At 43.9% G+C, this 22,140-nt stretch overlaps 2 protein-coding genes across 3 annotated transcripts; one reads left to right on the top strand and one right to left on the bottom strand.

Moving 5' to 3' along the window:
• The first annotated feature begins 1,560 nt into the window (after positions 1–1,560).
• Positions 1,561–11,102, top strand: tmco4 (transmembrane and coiled-coil domains 4). Of its 2 annotated transcripts, XM_048983401.1 has the most exons (14): positions 1,561–1,704; positions 1,997–2,135; positions 2,320–2,494; positions 2,659–2,686; positions 2,829–2,958; positions 3,352–3,449; positions 4,682–4,825; positions 5,070–5,189; positions 5,549–5,713; positions 6,165–6,301; positions 6,392–6,476; positions 7,119–7,236; positions 7,630–7,747; positions 8,412–11,102. In XM_048983401.1, exons 1-14 carry the CDS (start codon positions 1,650–1,652, stop codon positions 8,835–8,837), a joined length of 1,938 nt encoding a protein of 645 aa, XP_048839358.1. In that variant the 5' UTR covers positions 1,561–1,649; the 3' UTR covers positions 8,838–11,102. The 2 variants fall into 2 exon arrangements, with proteins under 2 accessions (XP_048839358.1, XP_048839357.1); XM_048983400.1 differs by having other exon boundaries at positions 6,165–6,476.
• A 362-nt stretch (positions 11,103–11,464) lies between these two features.
• On the bottom strand, positions 11,465–22,035 carry htr6 (5-hydroxytryptamine (serotonin) receptor 6). The gene is made up of 3 exons (XM_048983402.1): positions 15,650–22,035; positions 13,753–13,887; positions 11,465–12,670 (listed from the first exon to the last, which is right to left on the bottom strand). The coding sequence occupies exons 1-3, from the start codon at positions 16,544–16,546 to the stop codon at positions 12,317–12,319; spliced, it is 1,386 nt and encodes a 461-aa protein (XP_048839359.1). The 5' UTR covers positions 16,547–22,035; the 3' UTR covers positions 11,465–12,316.
• Between the last annotated feature and the right edge of the window lie 105 nt (positions 22,036–22,140).

Raw genomic sequence — 22,140 nt, 5'->3', positions numbered from 1 at the left:
CTTTCAGTTGTAAAAAGATGGATGATTCTTAATTGCTGTGAAATGACCATGTGTGGGGCGGCATGGTGGTGCAGTGGTTAGCACTGTTGCCTCACACCTCTGGGACCTGGGTTCAAGTCTCTGCCTGGGTTACATGTGCGTGGAGTTTGCATGTTCTCCCCATGTCGTCGTGGGGTTTCCTCCGGGTACTCCGGTTTCCCCCCACAGTCCAAAAACATGCTGAGGCTAATTGGAGTTGCTAAATTGCCCGTAGGTGTACATGTGTGAGTAAATGGTGTGTGAGTGTGCCCTGCGATGGGCTGGCCCCCCATCCTGGGTTGTTCCCTGCCTCGTGCCCATTGCTTCCGGGTTAGGCTTTGGACCCCCCGCGACCCAGTAGGATAAGCGGTTTGGAAAATGGATGGATGACCATGTGTGTCATCTTTATGTGCAGGCAATAAAGAGCACATGAATTAAACTGCAGTGGATTTGTCTTTATTGCATTTATCATGGTGGCTGTGAGTAATGACAATGAAAACCGGTGATTTGCACTGATGTCCCTGGAACTCTGCCATCTCTGAGGTCTGCAAAGTGGAGCAGTGGTTCTTCCTCTGGCTGAGTGTGTGGTACAGCAGGATGGGACTATCAGTTTAAGCTACAAATAGTAAAAGTTACGTATCCTGTGCAAATTTGTAATAGAATGTACATTCCCTATAAATCCTTGATTCATCTCCTTCATTTAATACTTTATTACAGTCAATGTGAATTCCATCTAGACATTCTGCAATATTTGGACGGTTATATTTTTTCATTGCGATAACTCGATCATTGCTGTCACCAATAAATATTTATGCAATGACTAACTTGAAATCCTTTAATTATTCTTCGAGGTTTATGTCTGGGAAAGAGCAGAAAAATATGGAGCAGCCTTCTGAATGCTAAGCATAGGCCTACTATATATATTTGCTGTGTTTAGGTGTAAAAAAAGATTAAACAGATAAATTTTAATCAGACTAAATCAACCTTTAACCAGCGTGGCCAACTCACACATCTTGTGTAACAACTTTCAGACTCTCAAGCAAGAAATCTTACACCAAATCTGTATTATTTCATTATAAAACTAAAATTTTCCACATCAAAAGCAGTAATTTGAAAACCCTGCAGACTATTTACAAATTACTGTCACATTCAAGTAAATGCGTAAGTATATGTGTGCAGACTTGTCTCGAAAATCTCACTCCAGCCAGCTGACCAAAGTTGGCAACCCAACTTTAACTACTCATTCAATATAAAAATTTTGCCCAAAAATAAATTTAAATTAAGTGATGATAAAGAAGGAAACTAGTGAAATGATGTGAGAATCAGAACAATTCGGCAGTACAGCAACTCTCAAAACACATTAAAAGCACAGTCTGCAAACTTGTAGATTTCACTGTCAACTGTTACCGTGCAGAAATAGCACATAAATAAAGACAGCGAATCATTCGACTTATCGTAAAAGTTCCGGCATGCGCGGTGCAGACTGCTGAGAGACGTTACGTGATTTATGATTCGTCACTTTTACGTTACGTCTATGGGAAGAGGTGGGAATTGGCTCAGTGCCAGTTAACAGAAGTTGACGTCGGAATTACTACTGTTTAAAATTATTTAAAAGTTAATGTCACACTTTCATGCAAAAAATGGACGTAACTGGAAGTATCGACTCGGATCTAACCGCAACTTCTGGTATAGAAGATCTTTTTAAGTCGCATGTGTATTAATCTACATTACTAAATTGATTTAAGTTGATCTATACAAACTTCGGTTGTCAGAAAGTGGTTTACATAGAATTAATAATTGTTTCCGTTATTTGAGGTGACGCCGTATTGTTAGGTTGCCGAATGTTTACATTCATTATTTGCCCAGAAAATATATGAACTGCGTCTGTGGTTGTATTTTGGACTCCCTTTTTATAAAGAGAAAGTTTCGTATTCTAGCCCGATACCATCAGAACTTCTTTCTTTAAATGCACATGTAGAGAGCTGTACACAAGATGAAAAAGTACAGCCTGGCTCCGTTGGTGTGATTGGCCAGCAGCTTAGCGAGCCAGTTCGCTTTGCATATGCCGGACTTTGCGGCGTCTCCTTGGGGCAGCTGTTCAAAGGAGCAGAGCACAGGTATAAAACAGTATTTAAATTTGGGCAGATGTTCTGGGTATTTGTTAGAGTCTATGAATTCTGCTTGTCTCATATACGGTACTCAGCAGTTGGTTTAACGCAACTATTATTTATGCATTATCAAAATATTTTTAAGTACGCCCTATGGTGAAAACCACGTGACCCTGCATTTGCAAATATGCAGGTGCTTTCGGGAGCAGTACTTGGAGGGCCTGGTGCAGTGGCTGGGGCTGGATCAGTCAGTGATGCCTGCTATGAGGGCCTTCTTGGCAGGACTGGGGATTGAGGGCAGCGACACCTTCCTTTCCATACTGCATGGGGAGCCACTGTTGAGTGTAGGGGCAACGCCAGTTGTACAGGTGACTGACACCTTCCCACCAATGGTAATATAACACATACAGTGCCCTCCATAATGTCTGGGACAAAGACTCCTGTGTATTGTGTGCTGGTTTATCTCTAGCTGCAACTTCAAGCCACCTGATTGTTCTAGCGTCCGAATGACGTGTTTCCTTTTGCTTCCTAGGACCTGGTGTCCTTCTCTGTCAAAGACGGTATGTAGCTGTGTGTTCTGTGTATCGATTGTATGGTAATGTTGCCAAGGTCATTTTACATACCCCCCCTGTTCCTCTGCCTCATCCTATTCCTCTCTCCCTCTTTTTCTTAACCCCTGTCTGTTATTTCTTCCTCCTCCAGGCCAGTATGATGCACGGGCCCGGGTTCTGATCCGACATGTCAGCTGTTTGCTTCGTGTGCCGTCCCAAAGCTTGGAGGAGTTTGAAGAGACATTGGGAGAAAGGCTGAGGGAAGGAGGAGAGGAAAGCGAGTGAGTGGTGGGGGAATGGGGGGAGAGATTTTGAATATTGAGCAAAAATTGGGGGTTACATAGGTTATATTGCATGTTGGATGTTGTTCATGTTTGTGTGTGAGTGTGCTTGGTTTGTATGTGTAAGGGTAGGTGTCGAATATGCTAACTGTCCTGCCTGTGTTTCAATGCTTTCCAACAGGATGACTTGTTACAGTAAGTGTGTTTTTTATGTTTATATTAATATTAAGTGTACATATTATTTTCTGAATGACTTCCAAAGGCAGGCCATCCTGTGTATAAAAGTAAATGTTTGCATGAGTGTTCTAGGTATTATGCCAGTATCTTTTTTGCAAAACCAAGGTTAGCCATGTGTGTTCAAACTTCTCTCCTGTTTTTATCATGCTTCTTTAGGGAGGAGTCATTTCGAAGACGCAAAAAAGAAAGAGGCAAAAGGCTGCGCCGCTACCTGCTGATTGGTTTGGCCACCGTGGGAGGGGGCACTGTGATTGGTCAGTATGGAGGGGGCACTGTGATTGGTCAGTATGGAGGGGGCACTGTGATTGGTCAGTATGGAGGGGGCACTGTGATTGGTCAGTATGGAGGGGGCACTGTGATTGGTCAGTATGGAGGGGGCACTGTGATTGGTCAGTATGGAGGGGGCACTGTGATTGGTCAGTATGGGTGTTTTCTGACGTCTGTCTGTCCCTGATGTGTGTACAACTCTATCAAAATCAGTCATTTCCGATGAAAATTTCCATAGTACTTAAACATAGTAAATCATTGTAAAATTAGCCAAAGATAGGGAAAACTGTTGGGAAATATAAATTAATTTAATTGTTGTGTATTCTGTCCAAGGGTGCTTAGTTTGAGAAGGAACTGCTGTATCAGAATGGTTTGTCAACTAGATACCATGTAGACATGAAAACTTGGCAGGCAGCAGAACGCTAGTGCTGTGTAGAGTCAGCTTGTATGTGTAAGGGTAGGTGTCGAATATGCTAACCGTCCTGCCTGTGTTTCAATGCTTTCCAATAGGATGACTTGTCCAATCATTGAATGTGTCTCTTGTTTGTCCATATTTCATTACTGCACCATGTACATTCCCAGTCCAAAGTTTGGACAGCCCTACCCATAGAAATGTTTATTTGTACCATTCTCTACATTTTAGAATAACCTTGAAGACATCAAAATGATGAAATAACATATAGAATTATGCCCTAACCAAAACAAAAAGAACGTTTGGGGTGGGCAGCTCTGTGGGTTGGGACTCGGAAGGTTACTGGTTCAAATCCCTGGGTCGGCAGAGTGATCTCACCATTGGGCCCCAGAGCAAGGCCCTTAACCCCAATTGCTCCAGGGACTGGCTGATCCTACTGTCCCCTCTATGCCAGTTCTATGAGGTGGCCTGCGATGCTTTTCCAGCTGTCCTGAAGGAGTTCCCACATATGCTGGGCACTCATTGGCCACTCTCCTCTCCTCTCCTTCACTCTCTAGACAAACTTCTCCGAAACCATCTCTACTGTGTTAGGTCAGGTGACCAGGTCATGTGATCATGTCACACTGTAGACGGGTTGGCATGTCTGATCCTTTCACTGGTACTGTATGTAATTACTCTAAATGCTTCCCAAAGAGTTCCATTAAGATACTGGTGTGAGCTTTACTTACTGAGCTCCTAATAGGTACTGGACTGTGTGTGGAGATGCATTGTGTATGTGTGCATTCCCTTCTGCTCTCTGGTTTGCAGGTGTGACTGGAGGTCTGGCTGCTCCCCTGGTTGCTGCGGGAGTAGGGGCCGTGATTGGTGCAGGGGGTGCTGCAGCTCTGGGATCAGCTGCTGGCATCGCTATCATGGCCTCCCTCTTTGGAGCAGCGGGGGCAGGATTAACTGGTGGGTTAAAGGGGCACAGACGGGTTAATGAGCTGGCCAATAGCAAACAGGGCGTAGGATCACAGCAAAAGAATGAATCGTTCCCACAATGTTCTGCGGTGCTGTTTTTCAGCTCCCTTTCCTGCTTTTCGGAATATTTCACACTCTTCTCAGACATATCTTTTTTCTTTCTAATTGTAATCTTAATGAGTCATGATTTAAGTCAGTTTAGTGATAGTCTTCCCCCACTGTCTTTCTCGTTTAGGCTATAAGATGAACAAACGGGTGGGGGCCATTGAGGAGTTTGAATTTCTGCCCCTGAGCTCCGGGAAGCACCTCCACCTTACCCTGGCTGTGACGGGCTGGCTGTGCAGCGGAAAATACAGTTGGTCACACCAACATACTCATAATCATATGCAGTGACTGACACACAGTTGCATTATAATGGCCAGTTGGACTAATTATCTATCTGTACAGCTCAAGCCGTTTGACAAATGTTGCTCTTCTAGGTGGGTCTTACTGTTAAAGAGATAGCAGGGTCTCCTCTGTTAAGTGAGGCAGTTTCTGTTACTAATTACAGGAAAAACTTGCTTAATGCATTCAAACACACCGGTAAATCCCCGTGATTTAAGGGAGGCATTGATGAACATGCAAGAGCACCACAAGGGAGGTCAGACGGGCCGCTTGCAATTTCTCTTCAGCGATGACCTGAATGTGACTCTGCTAACTCTTCTTCCCACCAAGGTTCTTTTCAGGCCCCGTGGTGTAGCCTGGGCTCCTGCGGGGAGCAGTACTGCCTTGTGTGGGAGTCCCGGTACCTGAGGGATCTCGGTTCTGCCTTGGACTCCCTGCTGGATGGTCTCTTTAGCATGGTAGCCCAGGAAGCTCTGAAGTACACTGTGCTGTCAGGTAGGGAAGATCTGCAAGCTGTCATGCCGTCACTTGCGCACATTACAGAAGTGCAGGCGGTCCCCACGTTACAAACCAGATCTGTTTCCTAAGTCCAAATTTGTAAGTCGGAAAAATAATACAGTACATAATAAAAAATATACAGTAATAATAAAATGTATGGTACCTCAAGCCGTGCAATGTTTTCCTGAGTAACAAAGTACCGCATGTGTTCGTTATTACGAACCATTGTGTTTCACGTTCATTTTTAATATGATAGGCTTTATGGCAGTATGTTCATAAGTAAGTTGCACATTCTTAGCCCGGTGACTGCCTGTATTAGCAGGTATAGAAATACCTATTTTATTTATTGGTGCAGAGTATGCTTTCATCACTGATGTCATATGTACAAAGATTGTGTATTGTTTTTGTTGCCGACTGGGGCTTGATCCTTCTGAATGTGACCGGCCAGGCATCGTGACAGCGCTCACATGGCCTGCCTCCCTCCTGGCAGTGGCCAGTGTGATTGACAACCCGTGGGGGGTGTGTCTGAGCCGCTCGGCCGAGGTCGGTAAGCACCTAGCCCAAGTCCTCCGGAGCAGGCAGCAGGTGCGTCGATCCACTCAAACAGGCCCCAGGGAAAGAGCTCATTATCAGACTGCTCACTCATGCTCTTATGTGTGTTGCGTCTATGTCCAGGGCAAGCGTCCAGTCAGCCTGATAGGCTTCAGTTTGGGAGCAAGAGTCATCTATTTCTGTCTTCAGGAGCTGGCAAATGACAAAGGTATGGACGAATACATATGTAAGTTTACACCTGTGCTGAAAATAGAATTTTTTAACAACCAAAGTGGCAGATGTATATGGAACACATTCAAGCCACAACAACCAGAACTGAACAGATGGTAAGACATTTGAAAAACTGAAAAATATAAAAATAACAATGATTTAAAAACTCGAGCTATTTACAGAAACAGTTAACAGAAGCACATTTGCATTCACAAAAGAAAAAATAATTGTTATTATGTATATTATGTAATTATGTAATAATTACGTAGTTATGACTTAAATCTCGTAATTACAAGAAAAGATCTTGTATGATCGCTCTTCCAGTCAGGGTGGCATGTACCATCCAGGGGACACCCTGGACGGGATGCCAGTCCATCACAGGGCATAGTCACACATAGTCAATTCTAGAAAATATGCAACTGCAGACACTGGACCACAGATCTACAACCCTGGGTGTGTAAGGGTGCCATGGTACCCTATGAGCCTCTTCGCCTACCATATTGCACAGGAAAATTTCATCTAAAACTTTCATAGCACCTTCGGAAGCTGATCGTGTTATCTTAGAATAAAAGTTGTTCTTTTAGAAATGCAGAGAGATCCATAGTACACATGCTGTTTTTAGATCTGTTATTTTTCACAGGTTGTGAGGGCATCGTGGAGGATGTTGTCCTCTTGGGGGCGCCAGTGGATGGCTCAGCCAAGCAGTGGAAAAGGATTTCCAGTGTGGTCGCTGGAAGGATTGTTAATGGATACTGCAGGTGTGGGGAGGTTATAGTTGAAGAAATGGGAATTTTACTGGGTGGACAATTGCAGCATTAAGTGCAGAGGAGTATGCATGGCCCTGTTACAGTAGTATGCATGGCCCTGTTACAGTAGTATGCATGGCCCTGTTACAGTAGTATGCATGGCCCTGTTACAGTAGTATGCATGGCCCTGTTACAGTAGTATGCATGGCCCTGTTACAGTAGTATGCAGGGCCCTGTTACAGTAGTATGCATGGCCCTGTTACAGTAGTATGCATGGCCCTGTTACAGTAGTATGCATGGCCCTGTTACAGTAGTATGCAGGGCCCTGTTACAGTAGTATGCATGGCCCTGTTACAGTAGTATGCATGGCCCTGTTACAGTGTGATTTGTTATTGTGCTTGATAGAGGGGACTGGCTCCTTGGGTTCCTTTACCGTGGTTCGTCCGTCCAGCTGACTGTTGCAGGGCTTCAGCCAATCGGTTTGGATGATCCTAATATGGTTAATGTGGACTTGTCATCTGTGGTGAGTAGGGCAGTCTCAACCTCTTAAAATATAAGAAAAACCATCCATGTTGGCTTTGCATTTCATTAATATTTATCCTTTTTTAAATTAGGGTTAATAATAATAATAATGATTTATTCACCTCTTAGTGGAAATTGGGTTGTTTTCGCATATCCCATCTTTTTCTCCATGACACACACGGAGATATAGACACAGGCGAGAGTAAGTTGCTGGGTCAGAATCCCTGGAGCGATTGGGGTTAAGGGCACGGGTACCAAACCAATATGACCAGTACAATATGAACATCAGGGTTCATCTGTGGAATGACAGTAGTGTGGTAATCTAACTAAAGTATGAGTGATAAGTACAGAATAGCCTTGATTAACATTTGTTTTGAATTTATGTCGTCAGTGATACATTTATGGTCTGAAAAATGTTTCAGAGAATTTACGATTAAAACATGTAGATGGTCTCACCCTTGTTCCTCAAATTTTAGTAGAAAGAACAGCTAACCATACGAATTATAAAAATTGCAGTTGTGAGTAGTATTGACTGTACTGAGGTAAGTTTATCACTAAACTTTAGTAATTTTATAACTAACTTAAGTGTAAAATTTTGTTTTCCTGTCAGCTGTTTGTGAGTGTGGTTTTTAATATGTATTTATAATAAAATTCTTCCTTTTCAGATAAATGGCCATCTGGATTACATGCGTCACATGGAGACCATTCTTGTTGCAGTAGGGGTTCCTACTCGTGAGAGGGCAGGAGACATGAACTGCCAGTCTTACCCAAGAAATACTGCAGAAGAGGGCGTTGCTGAATGCCAGTCAGACAAAGAAGATGGAGATTCCAGAAAGGAAGAGGTGAGGACAACTGAAGAGGTCGATGGACCAGTCCTTCTTGGAAAAGAGAGACCTAACTTGAACAGTGTTTCTGTGTCTAACCTTGCAAAAGATTGCAAAGGCAGTCAGGGAGAACACGATAAAGGAGAAAAAGAAGACTCTGATGGTTGGGATTTCCCAGATATCTCTGATTTGCTGGATTCTTTAAATGAGGCAGACGTGTCAATCCCGCAGTGCCCTTTGGACAAAGTGCCAAAAAGCCCTATGTAGAGAAATGACGGCGGAGACAGTCTTGTTACTTTGAGGCATCGTTATGGAGAAGAAGCAGAGACCAGCGACTTCAGTCCTGAGTTCATTCATTTGCCCAGGGATTCTGATCATACATACAGGGACTGAGTTTTACTGTGTTTTCACACCTATAGTTTGGTTTCTCTGGTCCAAATCAGTTGATGAGTTTGTAAACATGCAGCACTCTCCCCTTAATTCGCTTTGCTTTCACACAGGGAAAAATCCCAGTGAAGCAACAATGCAATGCTACAAACCATGTGAGAATGTTCATTCTGCTCATTGGTCAGAGGTGTCTGGCGAGAGCAAGAAAGTAAATACAGGAAGAAGGTCCTGTGCAGTTGAACATCTCTCAGTTTTATGTATTGTTACCTCAGTTTTTCATTTTACTTTCACAAGTCACTATTCATTCACCCAGTCAAGTGCTCTCTTCTTCAGCCATTGACTGATCATTTTGAAAACTTCAGAGTTATTATGAGATGTTTTTAGGAGTTGACAGACGTAGTCATCTGCTGAGATTTCAAGAAGGCAGCGTACCTCGCTGCTAGACCAAGGACCTCGGTTCGTTCCTCCTTCTCTGCTTTCTACTATTACTTGTTTGCATGCTCTGCCTCATCCCAGAATGCAAAGCACACCTACGTAGCTATGGGAGCCGTTTGATCATGTCTGCACCAAAAACGAACTTTTCCACAGTTCTTTTGGGACCGAACTGAGACCACATCCTCTCAAGGGTCTCGGTGTGGTTGTTTTGATCCACACCTGAGTACGATTACTGTGTTCACACCTGCCCAAATAATCACACCAATGTGGGAAATCAAATCAGAGTCCATCTTAACGGGACTAAAAATGCTGGTATGAAAACACCCTTAAAGCATACCCTGTTGGACTTTAGGCGATGTTGCGATACCATAAATTGAAGTCGACACCAATTCGAGTGAAATTCCAGGATTTTTGATACCCAATTGTATAAAAAAACATTTGAACTGCTCTTGTTTTTTTGTAGCCTTCAAGTAATAAAAAGACACGACTATTAACATTAGGCTACAAAAAAGAATGGTGGCATGTAGCCCTCAAGTATTTAAACTATACGGTGCTTAAAATAGAAACAGCTATCGTCATCAATTGCAATTGTCTCCCGGCTAAGCAGAATGTTTTAGTAACAAAACAAACCACAAAATCATTTAAGGCAGCGCAAAAACTGTACAGTAAAAGTGTTGGGGGGTTTTTTTCCGCTTTTAGAAGTTGATTTGTGATGTGTTAACATTTTGTGTGTGTTGGGATTTAAGCCTACCCATGTTTACTAATGTAGTACATGTGGTTCAAGAGTAATAAGCATTTTATTTCAGGCATGTCATTATTCAGAGGGAAACTAGAACATTTGTATGTGTATATGCTGCTCCTGTCAGGTCCAGAAGGATTGCATCCCTGGTATCTGTGTTGCTGTGCAAAAACGGGTATCATCGTGTTTTCAGAATTTTTGACATCGACTTGGTACAGAGAAAGACTGTGTGCTTGTGCTGTCATACTTTCACCACATGAGGGCAGCAAAATGGCGAATGAAACACAGGTGTAGCAACTCAAACCGCAACGTTCTGCAGATTCTATTGCCTTTTTCATTGTGGTTTGACTTGTGAGGGTAGTTTACTCCCTTTTTTTAGTCAATTCACTGGTTTTAAAGCTCTTGTTTGTATTGCCTAACCTCATGTCGCAGTAAAATGAAAAGCCCTATATGGTTAATATTTACTATATACTGTATATTTTCTGTATACTGTATATTTACTGTATATTGCGATAGGAGGACTCCGGTTTCCCCCCACATTCCAAAAACATGCTGAGGCTAATTGGAGTTGCTAAATTGCCCATAGGTGTGCATGTGTGAGTGCATGGTGTGTGAGTGTGCCCTGCGATGGGCTGGCCCCCCATCCTGGGTTGTTCCCTGCCTCGTGCCCATTGCTTCCGGGATAGGCTCCGGACCCCCCCCCCCCCCCCCCCCCCCCGCAACCCAGAAGGATAAGAGGTTTGGAAAATGGATGGATGAAGTAGGAGGATTAATTATCCAGCTGCTAGCAATTTTTTTTGTTCACTTCCCCAGATGGGTATTCCATGTTGGGTACAGATGTCAGTGTTAACCATGTTAAAAATGCTTTTAAAGCCAAGCTTGATTCCTTTTGTTTATTGCGTTTATGGACGGAATCATTCATTCTAAAAGGGATTCCACGATTGATTAAATTTAAAATGTTCTATTACCAACCGCTGACATGAGTGGTCCTTGGTCTGATCCATGTTAGCATTGTTCAGAGTTGCTCCCCCCCCCATGAATTTGAGAAAATGGTAGGGCCCTGAAATCTGTGATGTTTGTTCCTTTGCACCGCCCCCTCACTGGCTTGTCTAGAATGGGTGAAGGTGAGAAATTCTGCGATGATTTTTCTGTCATCTGTCTCGCAAACCTCTCTCCCCAGACAGCTACTGCATTTACTTATTTTATAATTTCAATTGTTTCCTGTGAATCTTACACACACACATTTGCCTTTCCTAACATGACCTGTTCTCCCTTTGCAAAAATTCCACGTATAGTAGGAGAGGCCAATATAACAGGGACTACCAATACGAGGTAGTGTCACTTACTCTTTAAATGTGAAAATGTCTGCAATTTATAAGCTTAAACACACAGATGAGTTAATACACTTCATATATACATCCTCAAAAAGCTTAGCAGTACTATGCAGATCAGCATAAAACAGGCCTACATTAATATGTTTAAATAGATGTTGAATGAGGAATTCAAGACATAAAATGATACAAGTATTTTGTGTAGCAGTTATTACTTTCTGTAAAGCAGGTTTTCATTAGAAATCAGGCTTCTCTGTGGGACAGATGTCCATTAATAGTTACACTTTCTTAAATCAAGGATATAATGTGTTGTATGTAACACAAACTCATCCATAATAATTTATGCTATGGTCTGTAAATGGCATCTTTTAATAACACTTGCATCTGATCCAGAACGAGAGCCCTTCATCAGCAACACAGCTCCCAACAAATCGGGACATTGCCAAGACAAAACAAGGCAGACAAAACAACATGAATCATTTACTTGTTTTCTGTATGCATTGGAGATGCTTCTATGTAGTGGAAGATAAAAGAAAATGGTTTAAAAACATAATTAAGTTATGACTAATTAGCCATTCCAGGAGCAGTCACAGTCATTCCAGTGGTGTCGTCAAAATGAGCCCTATTCTCCCCCGCTAATTTTCTATGCCAGTGTTTCCCAACCAAGTCCTCAGGGACCCTCAGAGGGTCCAAGTTGTTACTCCTTCCCAGCTCCCTGTCAGACAGTCCGCATTTTTGGTAGGGAGCTGAGAAGGAGCAAAAACGTGGACTGTCTGCAGTCCCCGAGGACCAGTTTGGGAAACACTGCCCTATGTAATCGATGTGTTCCTTTTGTAGTTTTCCCCTACACTCCTTCAGTCCAGCGTATCCACCTGATTAGGCAAGAGCAGTGGCAGCTGGTTCTGAGCGTGCTCTGCATCAACCAGGTTGACGGCATCCGTAGCTGTAGCAGGGGGCTGAGGGGCATCTGAAGTCAGAGATGGGGGCTCCGTGGGGAGCTGGGGCTCCCCCGAGTTGCGCAAAGAGAGGGAGAGGGGCGGTGAGGGTCGCCGGGGGGACTGGGAGGAGCAGCAAGGCAGCAGGTGAGCCAGGGCACGCTTGAAGTCTCGCATGAAGAGTGGGTAGATGATAGGATTCATGGTGCTGTTACAGTAACCCAACCATGTGAGGGCGTCGAAGAGCGCATGAGGCACACACTCGCATACCGCCTGGAGAGAGAAGAAGAAGATGGTCAGGAGAACAGAGAACATAGTCCCTGGGTACTGATATAGTCTGATATCCGTAACAAGGAAACACTGATACACTGACATGGGGATGTGGACAGAGACAGGATCACGCCAAGATCGGACCCATTCATATGGCAGGAGTAGCCAAAATAAAACCATAATGACATGGGGATGTGGACAGAGACAGGATCACACCAAGACCAGACCAATTGATATGGCAGGAGTAACAAAAATAAAACCACACTGACATGACATACAGACAAAGACTGTGACAGAGTGGACTGGGAATAGAGCACAGAGCCGCCCAGTTAAGATGAGTAAATATGAGAAGGGAGAGGATGTGCCATTCACACTCCTCTGATGGGGAGGCAGAGAGTCAGAAGTGGCGGTGGGGGGAGGACATTCTGCAAGGCACCCACTGGAGAGGGGACAGGGACCCAGATGGAGAGTAAGATGCCTGGAGTACAAAGTGAGGGAACCGTCACTGGTAATTACTGACTTACAGAGAGACCTTTCATCTGGACCTCTGTAGCACACTCCAGCCGTCGCTGATGGAGGGTTTGTCAGTAATTGTTTTTGATTTTATTATTATTCCTTTTCATTTTTTTTGAGGGCTGGAAAAGAGCTCCACTATAATGTCACAGGGATCAGTGATTATCATCAGAGACGGAGTTAGTGAAGGACGGTGTATGATCATTTTGGGGAGGGGAGATAACGCCCCCCTCTTAAATTCAAAGTGAGGACATACATCGAGATTCACTCAGAGATGGATAGTTCAGGTCCAGAAATTAAAATCCAGAAGATGATGTTTCAACTGACCAGCTGAGTTCAAAGAGTCACATTGACAGAGTACCGCTTGGTTGAAACAAATTCTTGGTCTGGATTTTTCCTTTCTGGACCTGAACTACCCACCATTGAATTCACTACTATACTAACAATATGGCCTGTTCTACATCACCACAGGAAAGGGGGAAACACACACTGATATATGCCATGTTGATAAACTACCCAGTCCTGGAAGTGACGTGCAAAGCAGGCATTAGACTGGCAGAGCGCAGACTGACCTGTGCCATATTGGTGATGAAGAACGGCAGCCAGGTGCTGAAGAAGAGCCCCAGCAGAACCCCCAGGGTTAGGCTGGCCTTCAGCGCTCGGCGGCCCTGCCGGTGAGCCATCCTGCGCTCCTGACTCACTGAAGACTGGAAGGAGAGCAAAGTGAGAGAGGCATACAGCCTGACAATCTCTCATCCTGCTCTACTATCTTTCATCCTGTTCATACATAACATGGACTCCTCGCTCTCTGCTACACAAAGTACCCTCTACTTATTGCTGTCTTCTTCTCTTCTTTTTTCCGTAACCGGGATCACAAATTTTTTTTTTTTTACTTCTTTAGCAGACATCAGGTGTTTTTCATCTTTTTAATCTAAAAATGTACTACGCTCCCTGTCCATGTCTGTTTTATCTGCCTTTATAAAATGAAGGCCAGCCGTTCAAACGCTCCGACCGCCTGCGAGTTGCTTTGCTGTGACAGTGCTTAGACCGAAGGGCATTATGTGGGCAAGGACAGAAGCTGGATGGGAGGCACGAGTATGAAGCTATCAACCTTGTTACATCAACTCTTAAAAGAACACTTCTCTCTCATCTCCACCTCTGACACACCTTTACAGTTTCAGCGTGTCACATTTTTCTTTTCTCAGATTCCTTTTTGAAAAAGACTGATTGGAAGTTTCTGCTTCTTAATAACCCACGTCCGTCTGTATGTCTACACAAACAGTGTCATCGCAGAGTAAACCTACAGTATGCTTGCGATCGCTGTACCACTTTGACAATAATACATTTTAATTTCAAGTGACAAGCAGAGAAAGCGATGAAGTTTTGAGTGCAAAAGCAAAAAAAAAAAAAACAGAATAGATAGAAACATAACACTTTCCAAAAGGCATGGACTAATTTTGCACAGGGGAACTTGTCAAGCTTATGCAGGAGGTGTGAAGACAGCAAACATGGTGGTTTCATTAGACTATTTCAGCGCGATTCGGTTTGTATCATCACCACACTGTGCATTAGTCCTGAACCACAGTAGGGGGTAGTGAGTTATTTTCTGTATGTTCTCCAAATAACAGTGAATTAATGTTGTACAAGAATAAAATTACTCAAACAGGTTTAAATGTGAGGAGAATGTTCCGGCTGTTTTCTTGTCTACTATTTCTTTCGTCTTTCAGCACACCAGTTCAGGAACGTGAATTCTCAATGTATCAAAACATTTCTTGGAGTAAATATACGGTAAATCTTTTTTCACACAATGAGACTCATTTACAAACATAAATAAATGATACAATCACCTTTTACTTATAAGATCTGTGCACTGATTCACATTTATCTTACACAGTGAATTCATAAACTACTTTGTTTCTTTTTGTTTAGTGAGCTGGTAACTAACATCCTTCAGCTAGCAAATGCTAAAATGTATTTATTTGTCTGTAGGCCTGTCCTTCATTAATTCCCATTTCCCTACATTACATACACAGGCTGAACACCAGGGAAAATACTTCCAGTTTAAAATTATAGTGTACAGTTGCATAATATAATTTTCACTCTTCTAGTGATTACTGTGCTTCTATAGTTTTACGGCTTATATAAAATACTACTTATCCTTGTTGGCTCATTTATCACAATTCTACGTTTACAAAGATCAGCTCCTATAGATGCATCACTGCCCAAGCTCACTTAAATATCAGACATTACTAACACCATTTAATTTCAGCCACAGACATGCACAGAAATAGATTGGCAGTACTAAAGGAATTCCCATTCTAGTACAGCATCTGCTAAACCAAGCAACTAGAAGAGCAACGGTACCCTAGCCATCTCCTAAACTTAAAATACTACTGGATGTTTAACTGCGTTAGATTAAGATCATCATGGATGTATCGTTACACATGGAGCTCCTCCCATCTAACCCACCTGCGCCAGGCGAGCTGCAGGGACCTCCTGCTGGCTGCAGTAGTCCCCATCCACGGGGGCATGTGCGGGCGAGGCTGGGCGAGACACCCCCCCAGGGGAATGGTGTAGGTGGTGGGGGTGTGTCAGGGCAGCCACGCGCCGGGCCTGGCGCTTTGCGGCCAGCAGGATGCGGCAGTAAGTGAAGCAAATGGCCGCCGACGGCAGGAAGAAGGTGAGACAGGACGCCACCAGCACGAAGGGCAGGCTGACGCGGAGGCGGCACTGGGTGGGCGCGGTGCTGGAACTCCAGGGGGTGATGCCGAGGCGGAGGACGCCCAGCTCCGGCAGGGCGGCACGGCCCAGGCTGTGCCAGCCCATTTCGATTGGCAGGAAGGAGGTGAGAGCGGCCAGCGCCCAGGCCCCAGCCAGCAGCAGTAAGGCGCGCATCGGTGTCATGCGCTGCTTGTAGCGCAGCGGCGAGATGATGAGTAGGTAGCGGTCCAGGCTGATCAGGCACAAGTTGAGGATGGAGGCGCTGCAGCACATGATGTCGAAGCAGAGCCACACGGGGCAGAAGGGCGGCCAGAGCATCCAGGCACCACTCAGCGCATTCAGAGCCGCCGGAGGCATCACCACCAGCGCCACCATGAGGTCAGACAGGAAAAGCGACACCAGGAAACAGTTGGAGGTGCAGCGGAGCGTGCGGTGAGCCAAAACCAGCCCGATGAGTAGGACGTTGCCACACGCCGTCACTGCGATGATGAGGACGAGCACAGCAGCCAAAAGCCACAACCCACTGCCACTGAGGTCCCACACTCCATGGGCCCCTGCGTAAGCAAAGCTGCTGTTGTGATTCCCGCCTCCACTGGACTTCGTAACTGCCGCCACAGGCCCTTTGGGGAAGCTGGGCTCAGCCATCTTCAGATAGTCCCTTAACTCCGGGTCTGGAGGGCAATGGTTGAAGGCTAATAAGAAGGGCTCTCCTGTCAGAGGGGAGGAAGCGAACCAGAGGGGATGCGAGGAGTTTCTCTCGCCGCTCTGCACACAAACTCAAACACTCATCCGCCAGCAGAGCTCAGCTCCAAGGTGCCAATCGCTCAGCAGCCTGCATGCCAGCTCGCCGCTACGCTCCATCGGGCTCCTCTCCCGTTCGCCACCACGACGCCGTGCCTGTCTGCGTGTCTCGCAGCTGTGCGTGTGTCACAATGACACACGCCGCAAAAGGGCAGCACGGAGAGGACTTACCGTGCGCGCGTGTCCGAGCGCATACGTGCACCTGCTCGCCGGCATGTCTGCTGCGGCGTGTGCGTGAGGGTGTGCATGTAGAGAGCGGAAAATCGAATCAGGACCAAGGGCGAGAAAGAGAGGGAGCGAGAAGGTTGGAAGAGACAAAGATAAAACGTTTCCAATTGTGTGTAATATCTGCTGTGTTTGGAGGAGCACGCACGTGTGTGAGAGTGTGCGCATGTGTGCGCGAGAACATCTTCAAGTGGGCCAGCCCCCGACGCTGAAGTATTTGTGTGAGTGCATGAGATGCTGGCCGCGAGCACCTCCTCCCCCGCTTGGCCTAATCCCCACGTCCAGCACTCCAGTACTGCCAGCACGTGTCTGCGCATTAAAATGTCGGAGACGCTGACTGTCTGGGCTCTCAGGTGTATGAGGGTGGAGTGGTGGGTGGGCAGATGGGACCAGGTCGCACGGCAGGGCATCAGGCGGGCATTTGTTTTGTTTTTAGAGTTTAAGTCAGGGATGAAAAGCCTGTCCTTACAAGGACAAATGTATCTGTGGTTAAAAAGCTGTGTACGCTATGTGTTTAAATACCGTGTCCGTGTTAAAAATTCGGTTTTGATCACAGTGTCGTCAAAATGATGTTGACACCTGTGGCCTGTGCTAAGAAGCGGGCTTACTGGCTCATCGGGGTAACTTGTCGGATTTAAGGAAGTCTGGCCAAAATGTAAGTGAACGAATATGAAGTCCATTTAAAGTGCGGTACCTTAAATCCGACAAGTTACCGCGATAAGCCAGAAAGCCCGCTTCGTAGCACAGACCACTGGTTTGAGCTCAACATCATATCATATGGTCATCTTCAAAAAGTATCTTTTTAAATGTATTTTGTAGATTGAGTGCTTTTTAAAATGTATGCTAACCTGCTGTAGTTCTTTATGAGAATTTTGCAGAATAAGCTACATGAAACTCAGCCAGAGCTCCACGATAAACAGAGGGCAGACTACTGCACTTTTACAGGGTTACACAAAAGATTACTACTGCAGTTCTGTAACCTACAGTCCAACTGTGCCGCATGACTGATCTGGCAGTTACATTTATATAGACCATATTTTTCCCTGGTAAAAAAGACATTTTTAGATTATAAAATGCGGTTTTTACTGTAAACTTGGCTATGGAGTGAAGACTGATTAAAAAATAGAGATCTGGTGGTTTTAGATTGCTTCACTGAGGTTCTGCGAATGATTGGCTGAGAAATTAATCCTTTATAGAATTTGCCTATGCATACTTTGCTGATTAATAGAATATTTTTCCAACTAGAGGGTGACATCCTGCCTCAGTGGGTATCACTCGTGCTTCACACCTCCTGCTGCCCCTTTTTGTATGGAACCTGCATTTTCTTCTCCTGAAGCCTGAAGATATACCGTTAAGCTAATTAGCATCTCTGATTTGGCACCGTGAATGAATGGTATCCTGTATGTGCTGGAATTCGGAAGGAATTTACTAATCCTACTTTTATATATATTATGAATAGGAAAGATATGCGTACAGGACTGAAAGTTCAATTAATTAATTATCTGTCATTTGTTTTAACAGTTTTTTACTGTGTGGCACATTGCAAATGTGTTACAAATATCCAAATATATAACAACAACAACAATAATAATAATAATGTTGTTGTAATCGGAAGCCACAGCACAGCAATCTCCTGGAAAACATGGCCAGTAATTAGAGGTTATTGACATAATACAAAAGGAATAGAAAGAGGGAGCAGAAAAATATATTTCATTTCTATAAATTTTGACTTCCATATTGCCATTGCATTTAGTATTCCCATTTCGTCTGTGCAAGAGAGAAGACTTCCAGGCACCGCTTTGCAAAATGTTAGAACTACTGGGGTTCGGAGGCGTGAAACCCATCTTTCTCCCACACCTACCCTCTGGACCATGACAATGCAATGTTCGTGCACTGAGTGAATTCTATTTTGCTGCCACCTTGTGAGCATCTGATTGTATGACAGTTCTCCATCAAGCCATCAAGCAAACCACAGATATAAAGGGAAAGCAGTAGAAAGACCTATGCAGGTTACTTCCCACTCTCAGTTTGCTTGTAAATTTGAGAAACTATTTATGCACAACAACCACACAATGATCAATAATTGAATTTGGTCTTCTTGTTAATACGGCCATTTCTAAGCCAATCAGAAAGGTCTGCATATGTACTGTGAGCAGTATCGTTTTGATAAGAAAAGGGCTGTTTCACACACTTGATCCTTTTAACACAACTCAGAAAATATTTGACAGCTCTTTCCCAGCCTTTGCAGACATGCTATAAAGATCGAGATCTGGAAAAAAAAATTGCTCCAAAACTGAGGCAACAAGGCTTAGTGACAAGGAAGGGAAGGGAGATTCAGAGAAGATGCTCAGCTTTGTGAACAGAATAACTCCATTTCATATTAATACTTTATTAACTCCATCTGATCTTTAATGGATATTATTGTCCATTTCACAAAGCATTATATGGATGAAAATCTATACCTGAGAGACCCGATATCATCCCACAATTGTAACTGCAGCAACAGATGGCACCATAGGCCAAAAACTGAGGCTGCAGCCACCGTCTTGTGAACAAAGCCATCTGTCATCTAAATGCATTCTGTGGATGATTTTGCGAACTTCTCAGGAACATTGCACAGGTCGGTGATTCTCAAAATGTGGGTCGAGATGATTTTGGGGTTATTACAAAATAAAGTTTGTATTTTTTTTTCATTGCCAGCCCTCCCCACTTTTTTTTGTATCATATTTATCATGTTACTAAGCCCTAGTTAAAGTCAGAGGTGGTAAAATAGGCGCAGATCTGGTTTCATTAACACAAGTCAAACTAAGTGTTCCAGGGTCAGCAGACAGATGGCCTGACCCTGCATTTGGACCCCAAGCTTTGCTTAACTGTATATAATCTGTATGTGTGTGTGGGGGGGTAAAATCAGTTCCTGCAATTGGAAGGTGCCAGTTCAAGCCTGACTTCAGCAGAACAGTCACATGTCCGTGGGCCCTGGGGCAAGACCCATAACCCCCAGGTTCATGGACACTGCTTAAACTTAATTTTATAGAAAAAAAAAATCTATGAACACAATTAAAAAACTCTTAAAAATACAAGTCTTGTATTCTGTTTGGTTATTTATGGCTAAGGTTATCATAGCTGCGAATAGGGTTAGGCCGATTGAAATGAATGGAGAGCCTCCACAATGCCAGATACCAAATGCGTGTGTGTTATTTCTGAAAAGGAGCACAATTAATGATGTTCAACTATTCATGAGCGTGAATTCAGTCATCAGGCAGACTAAATGGTGCTTGTGTCTGCAGTCAAAAAATTATCTGGCCAGCAGTATTTTATCTTTATGTGTCTGTATGACAATACATGGTAGTTGCCCTCGAGTGGCCATGGAGAGTTTTTTCCTTTTTTATTGCATGCACAATGTACTAAATTGTCCACACAATTTAATGTGCCAATAAAATACTGAATTTAGCTCACAGAATATAAATAAAAGACGCCTGCAAAGCAAGAAACTGGAGTATTGAGTCTGTAGTCAAGCCATCAGCACAGTTTGAGACATACACTCACTGGCCACTTTATTAGGTACACCTTGCTAGTCCGAGGTTGGACCCCCTTTGCCTTCAGAAGTACCTTAATGCTTTGTGGCACAGATTCAACAAGGTGCCTGAAACATTCCACAGAGACTTCAGTCCCATTTTGACATGATAGTGTCATGCAGTTTCTGCAAATTTTTCAGCTATTAGGCGCTGGGTACTCAGTGATCATAAAGGGATGGACATGGTCAGCGACAATATTCAGGTAGGCTGTGGCATTTAAACAATGCTCAGTTGGTACTAATGGGGCCAAAGTTTGCCAAGAAAATAACACCCACACCCTTACATCAGCATGAATTTTTGATACCATGCAGAACAGATCTGTGCTTTCATGTTCTTGGTGATAAATTCTGACCCTACAATCTCAATGTTGGAGCAGAAACTGCACCTCATCTGACTATGAAACATTTTTCCAGTCATTTTTCCATTGTTGGTGAGCCCGTGCCCGCTGTAGCCTCAGATTCCTGTTTGTAGCTGACAGGAGTAGTACCCGGTGTGATCTACTGCTGCTGAAGCCCATCTGCTTCAAAGTTAAATGTGTTGTGCATTCGGAGATGCTCTTCTGCATACCTTCGTTGTAATAAATGGTTATTTAACTTACTGTTGCCTTTCTATCAGCTTGAACCAATCTTTCCGTTCAACTCCGACAAGGCATTTTCACTCAGTGAAGTGCCACTCACTGGTCCACTTTCTGTAACCCCTAGAGATGGATGTTGTGCTGAGAATCCCAGTAGATCAGCAGTTTCGAAAATACTCAAACCAGCCCACCTTGGACCAACAACCGTGTCAGGATGAGTCACTTAAATCACCTTTTCATCCACATTCGCATACTTATTATGAACATTAATAGAAGCTTCTGACTTGCATCTGAATGACTTCATAAATTATGCTACGTTTGAGGTAATATTTGCTTCAACAAGCAGTTGAACAGGTATACCTCATAAAGTGGTCAGTGGGTGTATATCCCCTTGCTCCACCTCTTTGCATGATCTTCTCTTGCCCTTTTAGCCCCCTTAGGTCTTCCACTTTCCAAACTCCACAGCTGTGGTGACCGAGTTTTCTCTGGAGTGGCCTCTTACCCTTGGAATTGCTTTCCATCCTCATGATATCTAACTCCCCATCTCTCCCAGTCTTCAAATCTCACTTTAAAACCTTCTGGTTCTCCCACAGTTTCTAGCTCCCACCACTCTGCTTTTTTCCTGTTCATTCTGCTTTATCCATTTATGACTCGTATGCTGCATTACTTCATCACTCATCACGCGTAGCACATATCTGTGCCGTTTTGCATTATTGAATATTGTTAGCATCTGAGTTTTGAAAAGTGCTGCATAAATCATTACTATTAATACTGTTGTAAATAATTATTAATAAACGAACAAACCAATAAATAAAGTCTGTATATAAGTCTTGATAGCTGTTAGTTGCCATCATGACTGTTGCCCTCGTATGCTTTATATGCCTAGAACACCCCTAATGATGGAGATGGGGCTACAATTTCTAATTAAAGGCTTGTTAAATTCCAACAGTCTCGCTAATCTGTCTCTGTCTTGTGGGATGAAATCAATCCAAAACTGGGGATAACATCCTTCTTTCATACACCAGGGAAGCGTTGACTGAAACCCATAGCAGACACACAAATGA

This window comes from Brienomyrus brachyistius, chromosome 18 (genome assembly GCF_023856365.1).
Source record: "Brienomyrus brachyistius isolate T26 chromosome 18, BBRACH_0.4, whole genome shotgun sequence".
Lineage (NCBI taxonomy): Eukaryota > Metazoa > Chordata > Actinopteri > Osteoglossiformes > Mormyridae > Brienomyrus > Brienomyrus brachyistius.
The sequence above is the reverse complement of the archived record's forward strand: the minus strand, read 5'-3'. Positions and strand labels throughout refer to the sequence as shown.

Coding starts and splice junctions, on each gene's coding strand:
- tmco4 (XM_048983400.1), top strand. CDS start 1,650: ATGCAAAAAATGGACGTAACTGGAAGTATCGACTCGGATCTAACCGCA. Junction 3,450..4,681: donor GGGAGGGGGCACTGTGATTG/GTCAGTATGGAG, acceptor TCTGGTTTGCAG/GTGTGACTGGAGGTCTGGCT. Junction 4,826..5,069: donor AGCGGGGGCAGGATTAACTG/GTGGGTTAAAGG, acceptor TTTCTCGTTTAG/GCTATAAGATGAACAAACGG.
- htr6 (XM_048983402.1), bottom strand. CDS start 16,546: ATGGCTGAGCCCAGCTTCCCCAAAGGGCCTGTGGCGGCAGTTACGAAG. Junction 13,888..15,649: donor CTGCAGCTCGCCTGGCGCAG/GTGGGTTAGATG, acceptor CTCTCCTTCCAG/TCTTCAGTGAGTCAGGAGCG. Junction 12,671..13,752: donor TCATCACCAATATGGCACAG/GTCAGTCTGCGC, acceptor TTCTCTCTCCAG/GCGGTATGCGAGTGTGTGCC.